The sequence below is a fragment of the Tachypleus tridentatus genome, chromosome 5 (assembly GCF_004210375.1).
Source record: "Tachypleus tridentatus isolate NWPU-2018 chromosome 5, ASM421037v1, whole genome shotgun sequence".
In the NCBI taxonomy this organism is placed as follows: domain Eukaryota; kingdom Metazoa; phylum Arthropoda; class Merostomata; order Xiphosura; family Limulidae; genus Tachypleus; species Tachypleus tridentatus.
This window is the reverse complement of record NC_134829.1, coordinates 26014227-26033118: the sequence shown is the minus strand read 5'-3', so window position 1 is coordinate 26033118 and position 18892 is coordinate 26014227. Positions and strand designations below refer to the sequence as shown.

At 33.9% G+C, this 18892-nt stretch overlaps 1 protein-coding gene across 1 annotated transcript in view; it reads right to left on the bottom strand.

Moving 5' to 3' along the window:
* Positions 1-4191, bottom strand: part of LOC143250768 (junctophilin-1-like) — a 63210-nt gene extending 59019 nt beyond the window's left edge. The window contains exon 1 of the mRNA XM_076501732.1: positions 3203-4191. Coding sequence (XP_076357847.1) covers positions 3203-3614 — 412 coding nt within the window. The 5' untranslated portion in view covers positions 3615-4191. The remainder of the gene's footprint in view (positions 1-3202) is intronic.
* Positions 4192-18892: the final 14701 nt, after the last annotated feature.

The following is an 18892-nucleotide window of genomic DNA, read 5'->3' as shown; positions in this document are numbered from 1 at the left end:
TAAATGTGTCATTATATGTTATCTGTCTTTGAAATGTCACTGCTATAGTTTATGTTCCTATTGATCAGTGTTAGTAGAGAAAAGAATAAATAAATGTGTCATTATATGTTATCTCTCTTTAAAACGTTACTGCTATAGTTTCTGTTCCCATTCATTGGTGTTAGAACAAAAAAAAAAAAATGTGTGATTATATGCTTTCTCTCTTTAAAACGTCACTTCTATAGTTTCTGTTCCTACTGATCACTGTTAGAAGAGAAAAGAATAAATAAATGTGTTGTTACATGTTATCTCTCTTTAAAACGTCACCGTTATTGATTCTCTGCGTACATTAGAATACTCTATAATAAGTACACCTCTCTTCACATATTATATTGTTTTGTAACTTCATTATTATAGCTATTTTTCATATTTATCAGTGTTAGAATAATTCTCAATAAGAATACATGTTTTAACATGTTAATTTTGTTTTCTGTAATTTTCTTATTAAAATATTTCAGAATATTGAAGTATCCTTCATTGTGATAAAAGACATCTGTTATAAATTTATCATATCAATTATTGTCCACTTACCCTATAACACACACGTCTGTCCGTGTATCCATACTCCTATAAAACAGTTGTTATACCTAATGATGTCATGTTCATATCGTTTTCAAAACACAAATCGAAGTCTGAAATAGTTTTTACTTTCGAAACACAGTTGACTGCCTTGACATCGTTTATCAATATATCACAATCATGTAAAATAAATCATTATTTTCATACACTCCAGACATTGTATCACTAGTGTTCATTCTGCAAACACTCTATCAGTAGTTTTCATTCACCAAACACTCCAAACATTCTATCAGTAGTGTTCATTCCCCCAAACACTCCAAACATTCTATCAGTAGCGTTGATTCACCTAACATTCCAAACATTCTATCAGTAGCGTTGATTCACCTAACATTCCAAACATTCTATCAGTAGCGTTGATTCACCTAACACTCCAAACATTCTATCAGTATTGTTCATTCTCCAAACACTCTATCAGTAATGTTCATTCACCAAACATTCTATCAGTGGTGTTCATTCTCCAACATTCCAAACATTCTATCAGTAGCGTTGATTCACCTAACACTCCAAACATTCTATCAGTATTGTTCATTCTCCAAACACTCTATCAGTAGTGTTCCTTCTCCAAACACTCTATCATTAATGTTAATTCACCAAACACTCCAAACATTCTATCGATAGTGTTCATTCACCAAACACTCCAAACATTCTATCAGTAGTGGGCCTGGCATGGCCAAGCGCGTAAGGCGCGCGACTCGTAATCCGCGGGTTCGCGCCCGCGTCGCGCTAAACATGCTCGCCCTCCCAGCCGTGGGGGCGTATAACGTGACGATCAATCCCACTATTCGTTGGTAAAAGAGTAGCCCAAGAGTTGGCGGTGGGTGGTGATGACTAGCTGCCTTCCCTCTAGTCTTACACTGCTAAATTAGGGACGGCTAGCACAGATAGCCCTCGAGTAGCTTTGTGCAAAATTCCAAAACAAACAAACAAACTATCAGTAGTGTTCATTCTTCAAACACTCCAAATATTCTATCAGTAGCGTTCATTCACCAAACACTCCAAACATTCTGTCAGTAGTGTTCATTCTCCAAACACTATTCATCTTTTTATAACCTCTGTTAACATAAACAAATATGTATATATCTACCTCCAAATTAATTTCACTGTTTTAATATTTCCTTTTAAAAATAACAACTGAATACCCAGTTGTTTTCATATGTTCTATTACTACATATCTCTCTCCAAACAATAATTATGACCTTGACATCTGTGCTGACATTAGTATTTCACTGTACGTGTGCTATTCGTGACAATTCCTCTTCACAAGTAATTAATTCTTAGTATTTACTATTCTCATATCATCTAATAAGACAACTTGCTTTCATGTCTACTGTTTACATAGATTCACTATATCCTTTTAAATTTGTTACTAGTATTCTGATCGTACTTTATCTATTACGTATCTTCCCTACTAAAACAGTCACAAGTGTCTCCTTGAAGTATTTTCTTCTAACATCATTTACAGTTCTATCACACCGCTTCGGACAGTAACTTTAAATATGCAATTCTCTTATTGTATTCCATCCAATAACATTAAGTTTTACACTTTATTCTTATATTACATCCAATATCATAAGGTTTTCCACTATAATCTTATACTACATCCAGTGACATTAGATTTTACACTATACTCTTATATTACATCCAATAACATTAAGTTTTACACTATACTCTTATATTATATTTAATATCGTTAGATTTTTACACTTTATTCTTATATTACATTCAGTAACTTCATGGTGTTCAGCTCTATCCATATATATATATATACATACCGCTAATTAATTTTAGGAGTTTAAGCCCTGTCTTTGCATTCCAACCAAAAACTCCACAATGTGCTATTCTAGTTTTATGTAACTCCAGAATATACTGCTCTAAGTTTATTTCTTATCCAATAGTTTTAGAATGTATTAAACTAACTTCACGTTCCATTCAATAATTTCAAGACGTACAGCTGTAGCTGAATATACCACCGAATAACCATTAACATTCAACAACTATGTAGCAGAAAGGTTGAAACGCTACATTCAATAATATGAGAAACTAGTTGATAAAAAATGTTTCAAAATCTATTTATTAAATAATTTATTTGATTACTTTTATTTCTGGTTAAAAAGTTTCTTTTCTGTCAGAAGTGCATTTTGTTTCAGTATTTTTTTTCATTTTACTTTTTGTCTTCTTTTAAAGTACTAGACTGATTAAATATATTATTTACACAAGAAAAGATCACTATTTAGTATGTGAGTAACTTCAAGAAATGTTACTTTTAATATCACATTTATCTTAGAAATCTGAGGCTTTAATACTATATTACAAACCCAAATACCTTCCAGATGTATAGCTTCCATCTTATATATTGATGGTGTACAGCTACATCATACCACACCCAACTAAGTTAAAGATGTATTATTTTACAATTACACTTCGTCTAAGTTGTGTGATGTTCGACCAAATCTTACTTAAAAGATTCCAAAACATATAGATCGCTATATAAATATATTCATAGCCCATTTTATGTATGTATGTATGTATGTACTATAGCTAAAAAAACATTACTTTAACTTCTAGCAAATCTCGCCGTACGTACCACCATCAGCGTATGTTTCAGATCCATATCCGTCTTGCAGTCCGTTAGCCCACGTTCCCTCGTACTTTGCCTCCGATGTCATCGACTGCCGGACACCGTATCGACCTTTTAGCCCCTGGGTCCATTCTCCACGGTACATCCAGCTGCCACGGGTCTCTACCCCTAATCCATGTCTTTTGCCGTTTTGCCACTGACCTTCGTAATTACTGCCGCTGGGCCAAGTATACACTCCTGACACTTCAAACCCATAGTGCCATGAACCGCTATATTCACCCTGCCCCTTGGGGCCTGTGCACACACCATAGCCATGCGCTTTGCCGTCTTCCCACCCACCACAGTATGTACCCCCATCATCAAAGTCGAAGCGGCCGCCACTTGTGGCCGACCGGGACTCCCAATGAGAGCTGCTCATGAGCTGGGGTAGCTAGGATACGTACAGCGACGTTCGTATCCTTGGACAATGTCCTTACACATACAGGATGAGCCTGTGCCTCTGGGGTCCTTCGTTAATGATAGGCCTAGCGAAAGGTCGAAGCGGCTTGGTGATCTCCGCCGCTGTGTCCTAGTCTAGTATCTTGCTCCTGAGCACGGCCCGTGGCGTTCCTCTAGAAGCCAGGTTTTCTTGGCAGTGTCGTCACAAACGAACACTGCGCACAAATCATGCGCAGAGTTCTGTGAAAACGCTAGTAACATCGCCAGTGCTACAATCGGTTAAAACAAGAACGTCACTGTTCAGGGGTATAACGTCACACTTTCTCCATCTTTGCTCTGTGTAAATGTGAATATAGGAACGTCATAAAAATACTAGTAAGCAAAAATTATACACGGGTCAAATTGAGAAACAGGTAGTTTAATCAGAAGAAATGCTTAATGAACCAGTGTAATCCATAATACTGGTCGTGTCTTATGTTAACATTCTGTGGAATTGTGCGCATCTTTCTCTGGATTACCCACCCATCAACCAAGCATCATACACCATCTCTCCTATATAAAGCCAGTGGTATTGGTGTTGTTTTCGTAGATGTATGTGTGTGGGTGTTAGCAATGAAGGTATTAAAATATAAAATATTTGTATCAATATAAGTTATCACAATGGACTTTTGGAAAAGTTTTCTAATGTTACAAAATTTCCACAGATACGAATATTCTGTTATGAGACTATTTCTAAGCGACGGATGAGTTAGTGTATGTTCATAACACCGTGTTTATTGTCTACAGATATACCGTACAAAATGTATTTTCAACATTACTTTAATGTTAGTTTTAGGTGTAACATAAAGTATTATTCGATTGAATCAAATCTGATGTATATTAAAGTTTTATTATTTGTGGTATTTTTATTGTTGGTTGAAGTATTACACATAATAAACTTGTGCTAATGTGTTACTGACAGGTCTGAAAATAGTGTTTAAGAGAACTATTCTAAACTGAAACATACAAAAGGTACCTCTGGGAAGTAATCTCTATTCTTTATATAATCAGTATATAAGACTTTTCTTTTGAAAGCGGTAAAAACCAGACACTCTCTATAGATACTCTTAACATTAGTTCACGTATCAAGTACACCGAGTATACTACACCAAATGTTCTCTAGAGAATACTTTCAGCGTTAGTTCATGTATAAAGTACACAGTGTATTCCAGATGCTCTCTATAGATACTCTTAACGTTAGTTCACGTATCAAGTACACCGAGTATACTATACCAAATGTTCTCTAGAGAATACTTTCAGCGTTAGTTCATGTATAAAGTACACAGTGTATTCCAGATGCTCTCTATAGATACTCTTAACATTAGTTCACGTATCAAGTACACCGAGTATACTATACCAAATGTTCTCTAGAGAATACTTTCAGCGTTAGTTCACGTATAAAGTACACAGTGTATTCCAGATGCTCTCTATAGATACTCTTAACATTAGTTCACGTATCAAGTACACCGAGTATACTACACCAAATGTTCTCTAGAGAATACTTTCAGCGTTAGTTCACGTATAAAATACACAGTGTATTCCAGATGCTCTCTATAGATACTCTTAACGTTAGTTCACGTATCAAGTACACCGAGTATACTATACCAAATGTTCTCTAGAGAATACTTTCAGCGTTAGTTCATGTATAAAGTATACGGTGTATAGCGGATGATCTCTATAGCTACTCTAAGTTACTTGTGATCGAACTATTGCTATGTGTTGAGAGTTTAAAGAACAGAGCAAACAAAAGATAGGACAGCTGATAATATTTCTTGAAAGTAAATCTTCTGCTGTTTTGAACGTATGTAAAGTATTGATTTTACTTTTTCTGTCATGGTTTTAAATTTCTAAAAGTTAGAATGAATATACCAAACATTCGTCTTGGATTCAACCCGTTTGCACGACGTAACAAATCTAATCAGAGTATATTTAGCAACTCTTTGAAGTTATTTTTATTTTAGTTATGAATCAAGTAGCCTTGAGGAAATAAAACCATTGTTTCTTAAAACATTGGTCCGATTTTAGTTGTTTACCTGTTAACCAATATACAGAATATTGTGATGATAGAAGTTACGTAACCGCTTCTCTAACACATTTCTCAAGGAGTTTTCATTACTTACAAAACATAATCCAAACAAATCAAGAAATGTATAATTCCTCCAGTCTTTCTTTGTTAAACAAGGTAAGAAGTGTATCAAACGGTTTGTTCTTGTGTTAAAGTATGAAATATATTTCTTTAGTTAAACATTCTTTGTTTGGTGAAATAAAACAATCTGGTGAATTTAAAATTAATGTCCATCAAACTGTTTAATACTTTCATAATATTTCATAAAAAAACATTGGTTGCCCTTGAAGAAAAAAACAGACAAATATATTAAAAATTCTCTACCAAATGTTTATTGTGTCTTTGTGAATAGATATGTATTAGTTTCAAAACATATGCCCCCCCGCTAGTAAAGCAGTAAGTCTACGGATTTACAACCCTAAAACATGGGCTCAATTCATCTTGGTGGGCTCAGTATACAACCCGATGTGGCTTTGCTATGAGAAAACACAATCAAAACGTATTTCATAAAGTGATAAAAGTTTCACCTAAATTCCTGGCATACGTACGTGAATACCTAAGTAATTCTCAGTTAATTTATAATTTATTTAATTAAAATGTTATATAATCCTTCCAGCCTCAGGCTCGTTAATAAAATATTTATTGAAAAGTTATTAGTAGACTTCTCAATTGTTTCTTTACTTGTCCCGATAAGTTTTAGTTTCAATACTTTGTTGTGTCAATACGTATTATTTCTCCTAACTTTTCTTTTTACTTTTTTCACAAAATAACAAAAGGCATATACATTGTAGTTTTGTTATATTTTACGATAGGGAAACAAAAACAAATAAAGATTAACAACAGTAGAACAGAACAATAATATATTTGAAATATTTAAACTGTAATATTTTATAACTTTAAAATATAGACATACAGAACTCACGAAATAAAATATTGGATAAGATATTAATTATTCTTTCCAGTAATACTGCGTTTTAGTGTCTAATGAAAATACTTACGACCCTTCCCCTCACCAGTGGCAGGATATATATATCCTTTCGTTTAGCTTTGGGTTCAGTATCAAACAACAACAGCAACACGTAATATCATTCACAAGTATACTGGGTTTTGTTACGCACCTTATGATTAGTTTTTCGGACAGTTACAGGCAAATTAAATTATTTTGAAAAAATAATGGTTAAATAGATTTAACGGATAAAAGTGTTAACAGTATAATATGTGTTAGACCCAATTATGCAATATCAATTTTGCTGAATAACACCTAGTTAATTAAATGTTAAAATGTTAATTTCAAAGTTAACCGTGTTTGTTGTCTATTAGAAATAAAATAACGAATCTAAATTTTCCTATATCTCATCATGGCTTATTTCAGTTAGATAAAGTAATATAATAGATCAATTGCTTAAGGCACTTTTCCAGGTATTTGTTTGTTTGTGCTGCCATCTGTTAATAAATAAGGTAAGCATTTCCTATAAACTTGTTACCGTGAGATTTGACAACGTTTATTCGGCAGGGAGTACACACACGTTTTCGTCATTAATTTTTAACAACAAAAGAAAAAGCAAAAACAGAAAATATGAAAAGGTTTATCTCAGTGTGTTTTATTTCAACCAATTCCTGCAAGATAGGCCTTTGATTTTGGCATATATACCATCCTTTATCAATGACCCAACCCCATTTCAGATTGAAATAAAGAAAAAAAAATTATCACTGATTCACATTAAAATATTGAAATAAGGCTGAAAAGTGTCGTTAACGCTTTGGAGACAAACTTTTGGAGAAAGCATCAGTTAATGTTACCCGATAGATGCAAGTGAATATTATAATTACAGAGACATTTTTTGCACAAAACTATAGTATTTATTAGATTTGCAGAAATGAAAGTAAACTGACAAATGATTCTCAAACTGTTACAATTAGACTTGACAAATGGTGTGTTTGTGTGTGTTTTTCATATAGCAAAGCCACAAAGGGCTATCTGCTCAGCCCATCGAGGGGAATCGAACCCCTGATTTTAGCGTTGTAAATCCGGCTGACAAATGGCAATTTTTACCTAAATAGTTATAGTTCAATGACAACCTGAATATAAAGCACCTGTTTGTTTAAAGAAACAAAAAACACAATAAATTATTCCTGAATATATTTTTGTTGGTAGCTGAACAATTCTCAATCTTCATTGTTTATATTAGGTATCTCTAGTTTCATCTAAACTCCTGACAAGTAATTCTCGGTTAATCTATAATCTCTTTAACTTTTATTTAACTAAAATGTTATATAATCCTTCCAGACTCAGGCTTGTTAATAAAATGTTTATTAAAAAGTTATTAGTAGACTTCTCAATGGTTTCTTTACTTGTCCCGATAAGTTTCAGTACTTTGTTGTGTCAATACGTATTAACATTGTATTGTACACTGCTTTATTTCAATGTTACCAACAAGCATTAGTTGTTTATAACGAACTTTTTTTTTCCCTATCTTTTATCACCTTCGACTTAGAACATTTTGGTTTGCTTTTATACTTCTGTAATTATGATATTATTTATTCTCATTAAATCAGCAAAAACAGTGCTAAGTGTTTATTACCACCACTTGCACTAGTTAAGTACAAAGCTGCATAACGAGTTATCTCTACTACGCTTGCGTTATAAGTCCGTAGACTTATCGCTGTGCCACTAGGGGGCCGCTTTGTACAAAAGAAATTGTTTTTGTTTGTTTTTGAATATCGCACAAAGATACTCGAGGGCTATCTGTGCTAGTCGTCCCTAATTTAGCAGTGGGAAGGCAGCTAGTCATCATCACCCGCCACCAACTCTTGGGCTACGCTTTACCAACGAATACTGGGATTGACCGTCACATTATAACGCCCCAGGGCTGGGCGGGCGAGCATGTTTGTCGCGACAGGGATATGAACCCGCGACCCTCAGATTACGAGTTGAACGCCTTAACACGCTTGGCCGTGCCGGGCCTACAAAAGAAATACTTAAAATCAAGCTTTTCTTCTACATTTTCAAGTATTGGTTTGGCCACCAGATTTTACAACATCGTTACATGTAGAATGGTTATAAACTTGTATGCGTATTTTGAACATTCTATGAAGCAAACGTTATAACAAACGGACGATTGCCTTGTTTGTTTTGAAATTCGCGCAAAGCTACACAAGGGTTATCCGCGCTAGTCGTCCCTAATTTAACAGTGTAAGACTAGAGGGAAGGCAAATAGTCATCACCACCCTCCGCCAACTCTTGGGCTACTATTTTACCAACGAATAGTGGGATTGACCGAGAATTATAACGCCCCCACGCCTGAAAAGGCAAGCAAGTTTGGTGTGACAAGGATTCGAACCCGCGACCTTCGGATTACGAGTCGAGTGCTTTAACTACCTGGCCATGCCGGGCTTCTTCAATATAAGTCAATGATAAGTGACAAACAAACAAACTAACGTGGCAGGGGTTTAGTTTAGAGAGAGAGAAATCAGGAGAGTTCTCTCTCCAACTGGGGTGTTCAGGAACGTTGTGGTTCCTCTTCGTCCCCTTTCGTGAATTGTTATTAGGCAAACGATAAGTGAAATACGTATATATATATATATATACTGCTGACCAAAATTTTAAGGCCAATGAAACATAAAGAAAGAATATGCATTTTCCATTGTTAAAATCAACCACTTATTTGAGTAGAGCTTCGAAAGATGATAATAAGAAAAGGAAGAAAAAAAAAAACCTTTTAGCATTTAATAGGGAAAATGTGAACACTATGAAATTAGCCTAAATACTAACTGGTCAAAAGTTTAAGACCATACTGAAACGAAGCATTAATCGGTAAACACGTAACGAAATTTAGTCATTTGTGTTCAAGCATTAGCGTTGTCGACATCTCCCACTGACATCTCCTGTGTTACATTGGGTAAAAACATGGCAAAAGCTAAAAAGTTGATAGAGTTTGAACGTGGCAGAATTGTCGAGCTGCAAAAGCAAGGTTCTCTCTCAACGTGCCATCGCTTGTGAGATTGGGCGTAGAAAAACTGCTGTTGCAAATTTCTTAATAGGCCCTGAGGGATACGGAACGAGAATTTCAAGTGGTCGGCCCAAGAAAATTTCGCCGGCGTTGAGAAGGAGGATTCGACGGGTTGTTGGGCAAGAGACCAGCCGATCGATCGTCGAACCAGATTAGAGACGCAGAATGCAGCTCAAGAACAATAAGACGGCATCTACGAGAGAAAGGCTTTAAAAACTATAAACGTCTTTAAAGGCCACGCCTTCTTCCACACCACGAAACAGCTCGTTTAAACTTTTCTGAGAAGCACCAAACATTGGACGTAGAAAAGTTGATGGTCCAGATGGCTTCCGATGTTACTGGCACGATAAGGATATCCCACCGGAGACATTTTCTACACGACACAGTGGAGGAGGTTCCATCGTGATCTGGGATGCTTTCTCCTTCCATGGAACAATGGAGCTTCAGGTTATACAGGGGCGTCAAACAGCAGCTGGCTACACTGGCATGTCGGAGAGAGCATCCTTATTGACTGAAGGCCCTCGCTTATGTGGGAATGACTGGATCTTTCAGCAAGACAACACTGCAGTCCACAATGCTTGCAGGACAAAGGACTTTTTCATAGCAAATAACGTGATTATTTTGGATCATCCAGCGTGTTCGCCCGAACTGAACCTCATTTAAAATGTTTGGGGGTGGATGGCAAGGGAAGTCTATAAAAATTGACATAAATTTCAAACAGTGCATGATCTTCGTGAAGCCATCTTCACCACTTGGAGTAACATTCCAGCCAGCCTTCTGCAAACGCTTATATCGACCATGCCAAAGCGAATGATTGAAGTTATTCGCAATGACGGCCATGCAACTCACTACTGAGACTTCTTGTTGGGCATTTTCTGCCTTGTTTAGGAGTTCTTTTTGGTATGGTCTTAAACTTTTGACCAGCTAGTATTCAGGCTAATTTCATAGTGTTTACATTTTCCTATTAAATGCTAAAAACGTTTTTTTTTATTTTTGTTTTCCCTTTTTTTATTTTCATCTTTCGAAGCTCAACTCAAATAAGTTGTTGAGTCTAACAACGCAAAATACATATTTTTCATTATGTTCACTTGCCTTAAGATTTTGGCCAGCAGTGTATATTCCCCCCTTTTGATACAATCTTCAAAACTAGCAATATTTATATGTGTCGTGTTTCCTTAAAAATTCAAACTTTCTGTTTATAGACAGGGTAGATACTGCTGTTTATTTATTTAACTAACACTTAAAATGAGCTTCTTTACACAGACCCACATTCAAGACTCTCAGGTGTGAACCGCATACACCATCTCACAAAGTTTATTGATCAAAACGTCAAAAGAAGATTTAATGTAACGATTTATTACGATGGAACTAAATAGGAAAAACAAACAAAACAGGAAGCAAATCCGTACCATCATATCCATGACACGTTTCTACGCCTTTTAAGTTGTTTTTCATGCTATAACGCTTGAGTAAGAACATATCTATGTAAGAAAACAAAAATGATTTAGTAAGAACGATTTTGACCTCGCTCCTGTTTGTTTCCTCTCAACTTTCCACTCTCTTACATCTTTTGTTTGTTTTGTTTTTAAAGAGGCTCTCAAGTGGTGCAGTGATAAAATTGAGGACTTATACTGCTTACATGATTTGTTTGTTTCTGGCCCGTGTTATTTCTTACAATAAGCCCAGCATGGGCAAGTGGGTTAGACGTTCGACTCGTAATCTGAGGGTCGCGGGTTCGAATCCCCGTCGCACTAAACATGCTCGCCCTTTCAGCTGCGGGGGCATTATAATGTGACGGTCAATCCCACTATTCGTTGGTAAAAGAGTAGCCCAAGAGTTGATGGTGGGTGGTGATGACTAGCTGCCTTCACTCTTGTCTTACACTGCTAAATTAGGGATGGCTAGCGCAGATAGCCCTCATGTAGCTTTGTGCGAGATTCTAAAACAAGCAAACAAATTTCTTACAGAACAGATTCATCTCATAACAGAAGGTCAATGTTATTGTTACTTTTTATCGAAAACCGCTACATATAGATTACCTTGTATGACGTTGCTACCATCCCCGAAAAATACACATAGAAATGACAACGGGAAGTAGTAATGGTAATAGTGTTTTTAAAAAAAAATTGAGTTATTGTAAACTGCTACACAAGGAAGACATGTGAACATGCACTCGACAAAATGATATGTTTCGTATCTAATCGAGATACTACAAACTTTATAAAACGATATATCGACGGAGGTGAAAAACCAATCACAATTTCTTTACTTCATCAAGTAATGCACTTTGCACACAAGCTTGTGAAAATAAAACTAACAGAGAAAATCATTGTTTAATGAACTATAACTTCAACATTTCCTGAAAAGAAAATCAGTGAAACCGGTTAAATCATCGAATTTTCAGCATATCATAATTTATTTAGGTTTACATTATAATTTTCAAACGTGTTTACCAAAAGGTGAATTCAGAATATACTATTAAAGGTTTCTATTTTTTTCTCATAATGTTTTTTAAACTTTTATTGATTACTATTTACTTCGGATATGAAAGTTAAAAATTGAAGAAGTACTGTTATTTTCATTTCACCTGATACTCTATAACTGAGCTTATTATTGGTCTGACAGTATTACAGTTATTAATAGAACATTTATTTTTACTGTTTTAATTCACCAATTTTTAAGATACTTCCTATGCTATAATTATTCATTTTGTATTATATTACTATGAAACCTCCGCGTGTATTTCAAGGCCTAATCAATATACACCATGAGAGGGCAGAATATATTGGAACAGTGCGAAAAAAAATATTCTAGAAATTACAATAATAGCTTGTCAATGCAAAACAATAACATTTTCATATGCCGATCGAAAAATAAACATCCTCAGTTTTTTAAACCACTATGTTTTGTTAGGCTTACCTAGCACCAGTAGATAGAAATCTGAAAGTTCCGATCAAATCCCAGGAAAGACTTTTAGATAAAAACAAACAAACTATAACGTACCTGACAGATTAATATTCAATATATTAGACTAATATTATAACTTACATATCTAATAAACCATGTATGTTTATGGTTAGTTTGAAGATACTGTTTCAAGTGTTGTTGGTATATACTTGTTGATTTTAATTATGTTTGGGTGACTAACTGAATATTTTATAACTGCTTGTTTGAATGATGTTATAATATCGAATAACAACTGATCTAGTGGACATGTTCGACTAATATTAACCTCTTATTCAAAATGTTTTTGTTACTGAAACTTCACTTATTTATTTGTTGGTTAGTGAATAGTTGAAGTTACTAAGTACTTCTTGACCGAAATATTGATTCAAAATTGTCAAGAAAGTGGCCAATGCTAGAAAGGTTTTTTGTGTTTCCTTTTGAGGTAGATATACTACAGTAGTTTTTTATCAGCTAAGTTGTTATTGTTTTGAAATTAAAGGACAGGAAGAACTTTTTTTGACGTACACAAAATGTTCGTATTGTGTGTACACAAAAGTCGGGTTATTAGTTTAAAAACGTAACAACAGAGGGAGAGACAAAACAAAATATGTTTGTTAGCTTATGGCGAACTAAATAATCTATACTTATTTTTCACGAAATTCGAGAAAATAAAAAGACAAATAGAAAGCTGATTAATGGCTATAGTGTGATATTAATATCTACTTTTAATGTTTTAAAATTTAACCAGATGTACGTGGGACTTCAGTTGTAGAAATTATGTGACGACTATTAATAGAGGTTTATCGTAAAAGATTCAACTGTATGATGAACTATATATAGCAGCTAAAGATCTCTCAAACTGGTGTTAGAAAATCACTCGGAAACGATGTACTTATAGAAAAAATTTCAATAACGTTTTGTTTTTTGTCTGAAGCTGCTAAATTCATCAACAAGTATCTGTTATGCTAAGAGGGACTAGAATATTAATACTTGTAAATGTGTAAGTTTCATCTTTACCAATCAGTTTGTTTGCTTGCTTGTTTTGAATTTCGCGCAAAGCTACTCGAGGGCTATCTGCGCTAGCCGTCCCTAATTTAGTAGTGTAAGACTAGAGGGAAGGCAGCTAGTCATCACCACCCACCGCCAACTCTTGGGCTACTCTTTTACGAAGGAATAGTGGGATTGACCGTAACATTATAACGCCCCATGGCTGAAAGGGGGAGCACATTTGGTGCGACCGGGATTCGAACACACGACCCTTGGATTATGAGTCGAACGCCTCAACAAATGTCGATCAAACGCATTTTATTAGCTACAATGAATTTTGTATTTTTATCGGTTTTTTTCTCAGTTACTTAAAATTAAAATGTGTTTATTTTGTAATAGTAATCCGTTCTTATCATGGAGAATATCTTTCTTTCATTTTATTGTTGTTTTATTTAGTAAGCGGAAATGTAATGTTTTCATCACCAAAATTGTGGCTAGACTGCCCATTTATGATCTTTATCCTTGAAATGCATTTTCTGTATTGTTGTCATGGGGTTTCTATGGGGCAGATTATAAAAAAAACGATAGTTCACTAATTATTCATCTACTCATCAAAACCATCTTTATAAAGCGCGCGTGAAGATTTAATACCTAAGGTATGAAATTAGTAAGTTCTAATTAAATTCAACTAAGAACCACTAACTGTGCTTAACTTTTAATACCTAAACATACTACTTATTAGGTATTCGAGAAACGTTTCTTTAACAAAATATATACGACTTGTTTTTCTGTGATATTAGCGTTCGACTTTTTTCTTTTGAAAATTCGTTATCATCTCAACAAACTAAACTTCTGCAAGAAGTTTAATAGTGGTGAACATAGACCAATACTGTTTAATTTTTAACTTGACCCATTATCGGTTTGAATCACATTAATAGCTGGCATCCAGAGTTATTTTTATTAGAGCTAGTCTGCAACCCTCTTCTGAAGGAATTCTCAGGCTTAAGACGATTGTATTGTAATTGCAATAAAAGAAAGAAAAAATAAATGCAAAATATCCATTAGTTATAAACTCATATTTATTGAAATACTTTTAATTTTGTTTAATACCATTCGCGTTAAATAAGGATGATTCTTCAGTTTCATTGTATAATATAATATAGTACACATTTTGACACCCTCATTGAGAAGTAGAAACACAGAAATAAACATATTTCAATCACTTAATGATAGCATTTGTGACAAAGAGAGTTTTCCACACTTTCCATATGTACTCATATATAAAAGCACTGATATTAATTTTTTCTACACTTTGCATATCTATGAAACAAATGCCATTAACTTTTTCTATAAAACGAGTGTTATTAATATTTTTACACTTTCGATATACATAAAGGTATTAATATTAATTTTCCACACTTTACACACCTATAAAAGCACTAATATCAGTTTTACACACTTGTCATACCTAAAAATCCAGTAATATCAATTTTTCTACAATTTCTCTCTCTATATAAAATCACTGATATTAATTTTTCTATAATTTCTCTCTCTATATATAAACACTGATATTAATTTTTCTACAATTTCTCTCTATATATAAAATCACTGACGTTAATTTTTCTATAATTTCATAAAATCACTGACGTTAATTTTTCTATAATATCTCTCTCTATATATAAACACTGATATTAATTTTTCTACAATTTCTCTCTATATATAAAATCACTGACGTTAATTTTTCTATAATTTCTCTCTCTATATATAAACACTGATATTAATTTTTCTACAATTTCTCTCTATATATAAACACTGATATTAATTTTTCTACAATTTTTCTCTATATATAATATCATTGATATTAATTTTTCTATAATTTCTCTCTATATATATAAACACTGATATTAATTTTTCTACAATTTCTCTCTCTATATAAAATCACTGACGTTAATTTTTCTATAATTTCTCTCTCTATATATAAAAGCACTGATATTAATTTTTCTACAATTTTTATATATGTAAAAGCACTGATGTTAATTTTTCTATAATTTCTCTATATATATATATAAAAGCACTGATGTTAATTTTTCTATAATTTCTATATATATATATATATAAAAGCACTGATGTTAATTTTTCTATAATTTCTATATATATATATATATATATATAAAAGCACTAATATTACTTTTTCTACAATTTTTCTCTTTTTGTATAAAAGCACTGATATTAATTTTTCTACGCTTTGCACACCAATGAAACAAATGTCATCAACTTTTCCTGTACTTTGCATACCTATTAAACGACTATTAAAATCATTTTGTTACATTTTTCCCATCTGTAAAACAGCTGTTTTCAATATTTTGTACGCTTTGCCTGTCTATAAAATAATAGTTATTAACGTTTTATAAGACTATGTATACCTATGTAACATCTTACATTAACGTTTTCTACATTTTACACGTATTTAAATGTACTGATATTGCTCGTTTTACACTTTTCACATATGTTAAAGAACACATATTAAGTTTGCTATACAATAAATACATATTAAAGTTTATTTTTCTACGCATTTAAAATATACCAAAATAGTGTAATTAATTGTTTCTACACTTTACGTAGATACAAAAGTACGGACGTTAACTTTTTCTGTACTGAAGATACCTTAATATAAAATACATACATTCTGATAGAGTAAACAACTGCATTATTTACGTTAAAGCGAGTAACGAACAAACACGAAAATATTCAAAGAGGTCATGTGCCATGCATGGACTAATCCATAGACAAGCGACAGCATGTGTGTGTGTGTTTGGAATTAAGCACAAAGCTACAAAACGGATTATCTGTACTCTGCGTACCCCGAGTATCGAAACCCCGTTTCTAGCGATGAAAGTATGCAGAAATAAACCTGTGCCACGGGTGGGCAGACCAGCAAGAATCCAGTAAGTGAGTTGTTGAAATCTAGTTTCTTGACTTATCGGACTTGTGCTGATTAGATCAATAAACTTTTCCTATTTATTTTTCACTTACCACTTTATGGAAGTGTTTTAAGAACTCTGAAAGGTGTGGAAGAACATGTTTGGTGAAGCTGGTAGAAAACAAGTTGTTTTGGCATCACGTGACGTAACTGACTCTTCAGGCCGGTGCTGTTTAAATGTTGTCTATTTCTCACACTACCCTTTCTTAAGAAGCTACTGTAGAAATACAACATAACAAGATAAAAAATAATTTATTCAGTGTGGAACTGTCTATACTTGAAAAACAAATTTCTTTTGTTCTGTGTCCTTTAAAGTACAGGCACAGTCAGTGTTGTCCGTCTCAACACTGTGTGTGTGTTTTTTTTTCGTATAGCAAAGCCACAAAGGGCTATCTGCTCAGCCCACTGATGGGAATCGAACCCCTGATTTTAGCGTTGTAAATCCGGAGACATACCGCTGTACTATCGGGGGGCCGGTCTCAACATATAGAACATAATAAATCACACAGGCTCAATAGCATTTCTGGGGACAGAAGGAAATAAAGTGGTATTGCTCGCAAAATAACCCGAATTGTTTACTTTTATAAAGTGTCTGTTTACTTTTTCAACGGTCACAAAATTCGATATTAACTCAATTTCTCTGTGAATAGTTTCGCGTCGGACTGATCTGATGCTTTTCGAACTGCTATTGAATTCAAGCCAACTTTCCGGATAGCAAGTTATATAGTATGATTGATTACTTTATCCACCCCACCTCCAAAATATCACTGGGTGTTATAATGTAGTCTGAAAAATCTTAAAATACCAAATTCTCCATTCTCACATCTCAGATGTAGAAGACAGAGCTCTTCAGTGGAGGTCTGCTCTCCGCACCACTATGTAGGCCTAAATCAAAGATTTAAACTTCCGCCATTTTAGAATTCAAAGTTAAACAACAGTAATTAAAGCTAAACATGCTTATTATTTATTTTGGGCGTTATTAAACTAACGAATATCATCATTTACGAAAGCAGGATGTTTTTATTATTTGTACTGTTGGCGAGAGTAGATCTACACTTAAACCAAGACAGGAAGGATAACTTTATTTACGGGTACACCCATTTTTAACACAAAGAAAAAACGAATAGAAAAAGATGACCACTCTTTAATTTCATAGGTAAACTATACGTTACTTTTTATATCCTTATTTGTTTTTGCGCAAATCTACTAAATAAGCTATCTGCTCTAAGGAAATCGAGTCCCGAATTTTAGAACTATATGTCAGTAAGCTTACCATTGATACGCTTAGAAACATTTTATTTTTTACAGTGGAGATGATGGCCGAACGACTAATTACCTGACGTTATGACCCCCGCTAGTAGCGGTAAGTCTATGGATTTACAACGCTAAAATCAGGAGTTCGATTCCCCTCGGTGGGCTTCGCAGATAGCCCGATGTGGCTTTGCTATTACAAAAAACATACACAACTGATGTTTTGTTATCAGGTGGACTCGTAGGGCAACATTCCAACATACCTTCGTAGATGTTATTACATCTGACCTAAATAATCTGTCTGTTTTTCATGCCTGAAGTATTGCACGTTTTTAATTTTCATTTTTTTTATTTGCATAGTCCTACTCTTTTACATTTTAATTATATTTTAAAATGCTTTTCCAAATATCTGGTAACAATATTCTATTGGTTTTATATGGAAGTCACGTTTTTCTTTGCGTTGTTTACTTTTTAACTTTCATTTTAAATTACTTCTTTTTTGAAAGACGAACTGAATTTCCAGGTAACTTCTCAAATCTATTGCCAAAAATTCCTATTTTTATTTGTATAAAAAACAGGTAATTCCCCTTGACATGATGAGTATTGTGCATTCCTCTGTAGTTTATTTCAGACAGTTAAAAATAAGAAGTCTTTACTGATGTATTTACTCATAATATTCTGTTTTTGTTGTTAAACAAAGAGCTACACAAGGGGCTATTGGTGCTGTGCCTACTGTAAATATCGAAACACGAATTTCAGTGTTATTAGCTTTCAGACCTAACCGCTAAGCCACCCAGGGGAAGAATTTTCTTAAGGTTAAGTTTAACGAGCTGTGGGTAATCAAATTAATCACAAGCAAAACATAAATGTAAATCATGTGACATGAAAAATTTGCCGAGTTGTGTCATCTTAAGACTTGTTTGTAATTAGGGACGGAGCTACACAATGGGCCATCAGTGGTTTACTCACCCTGGGCATCG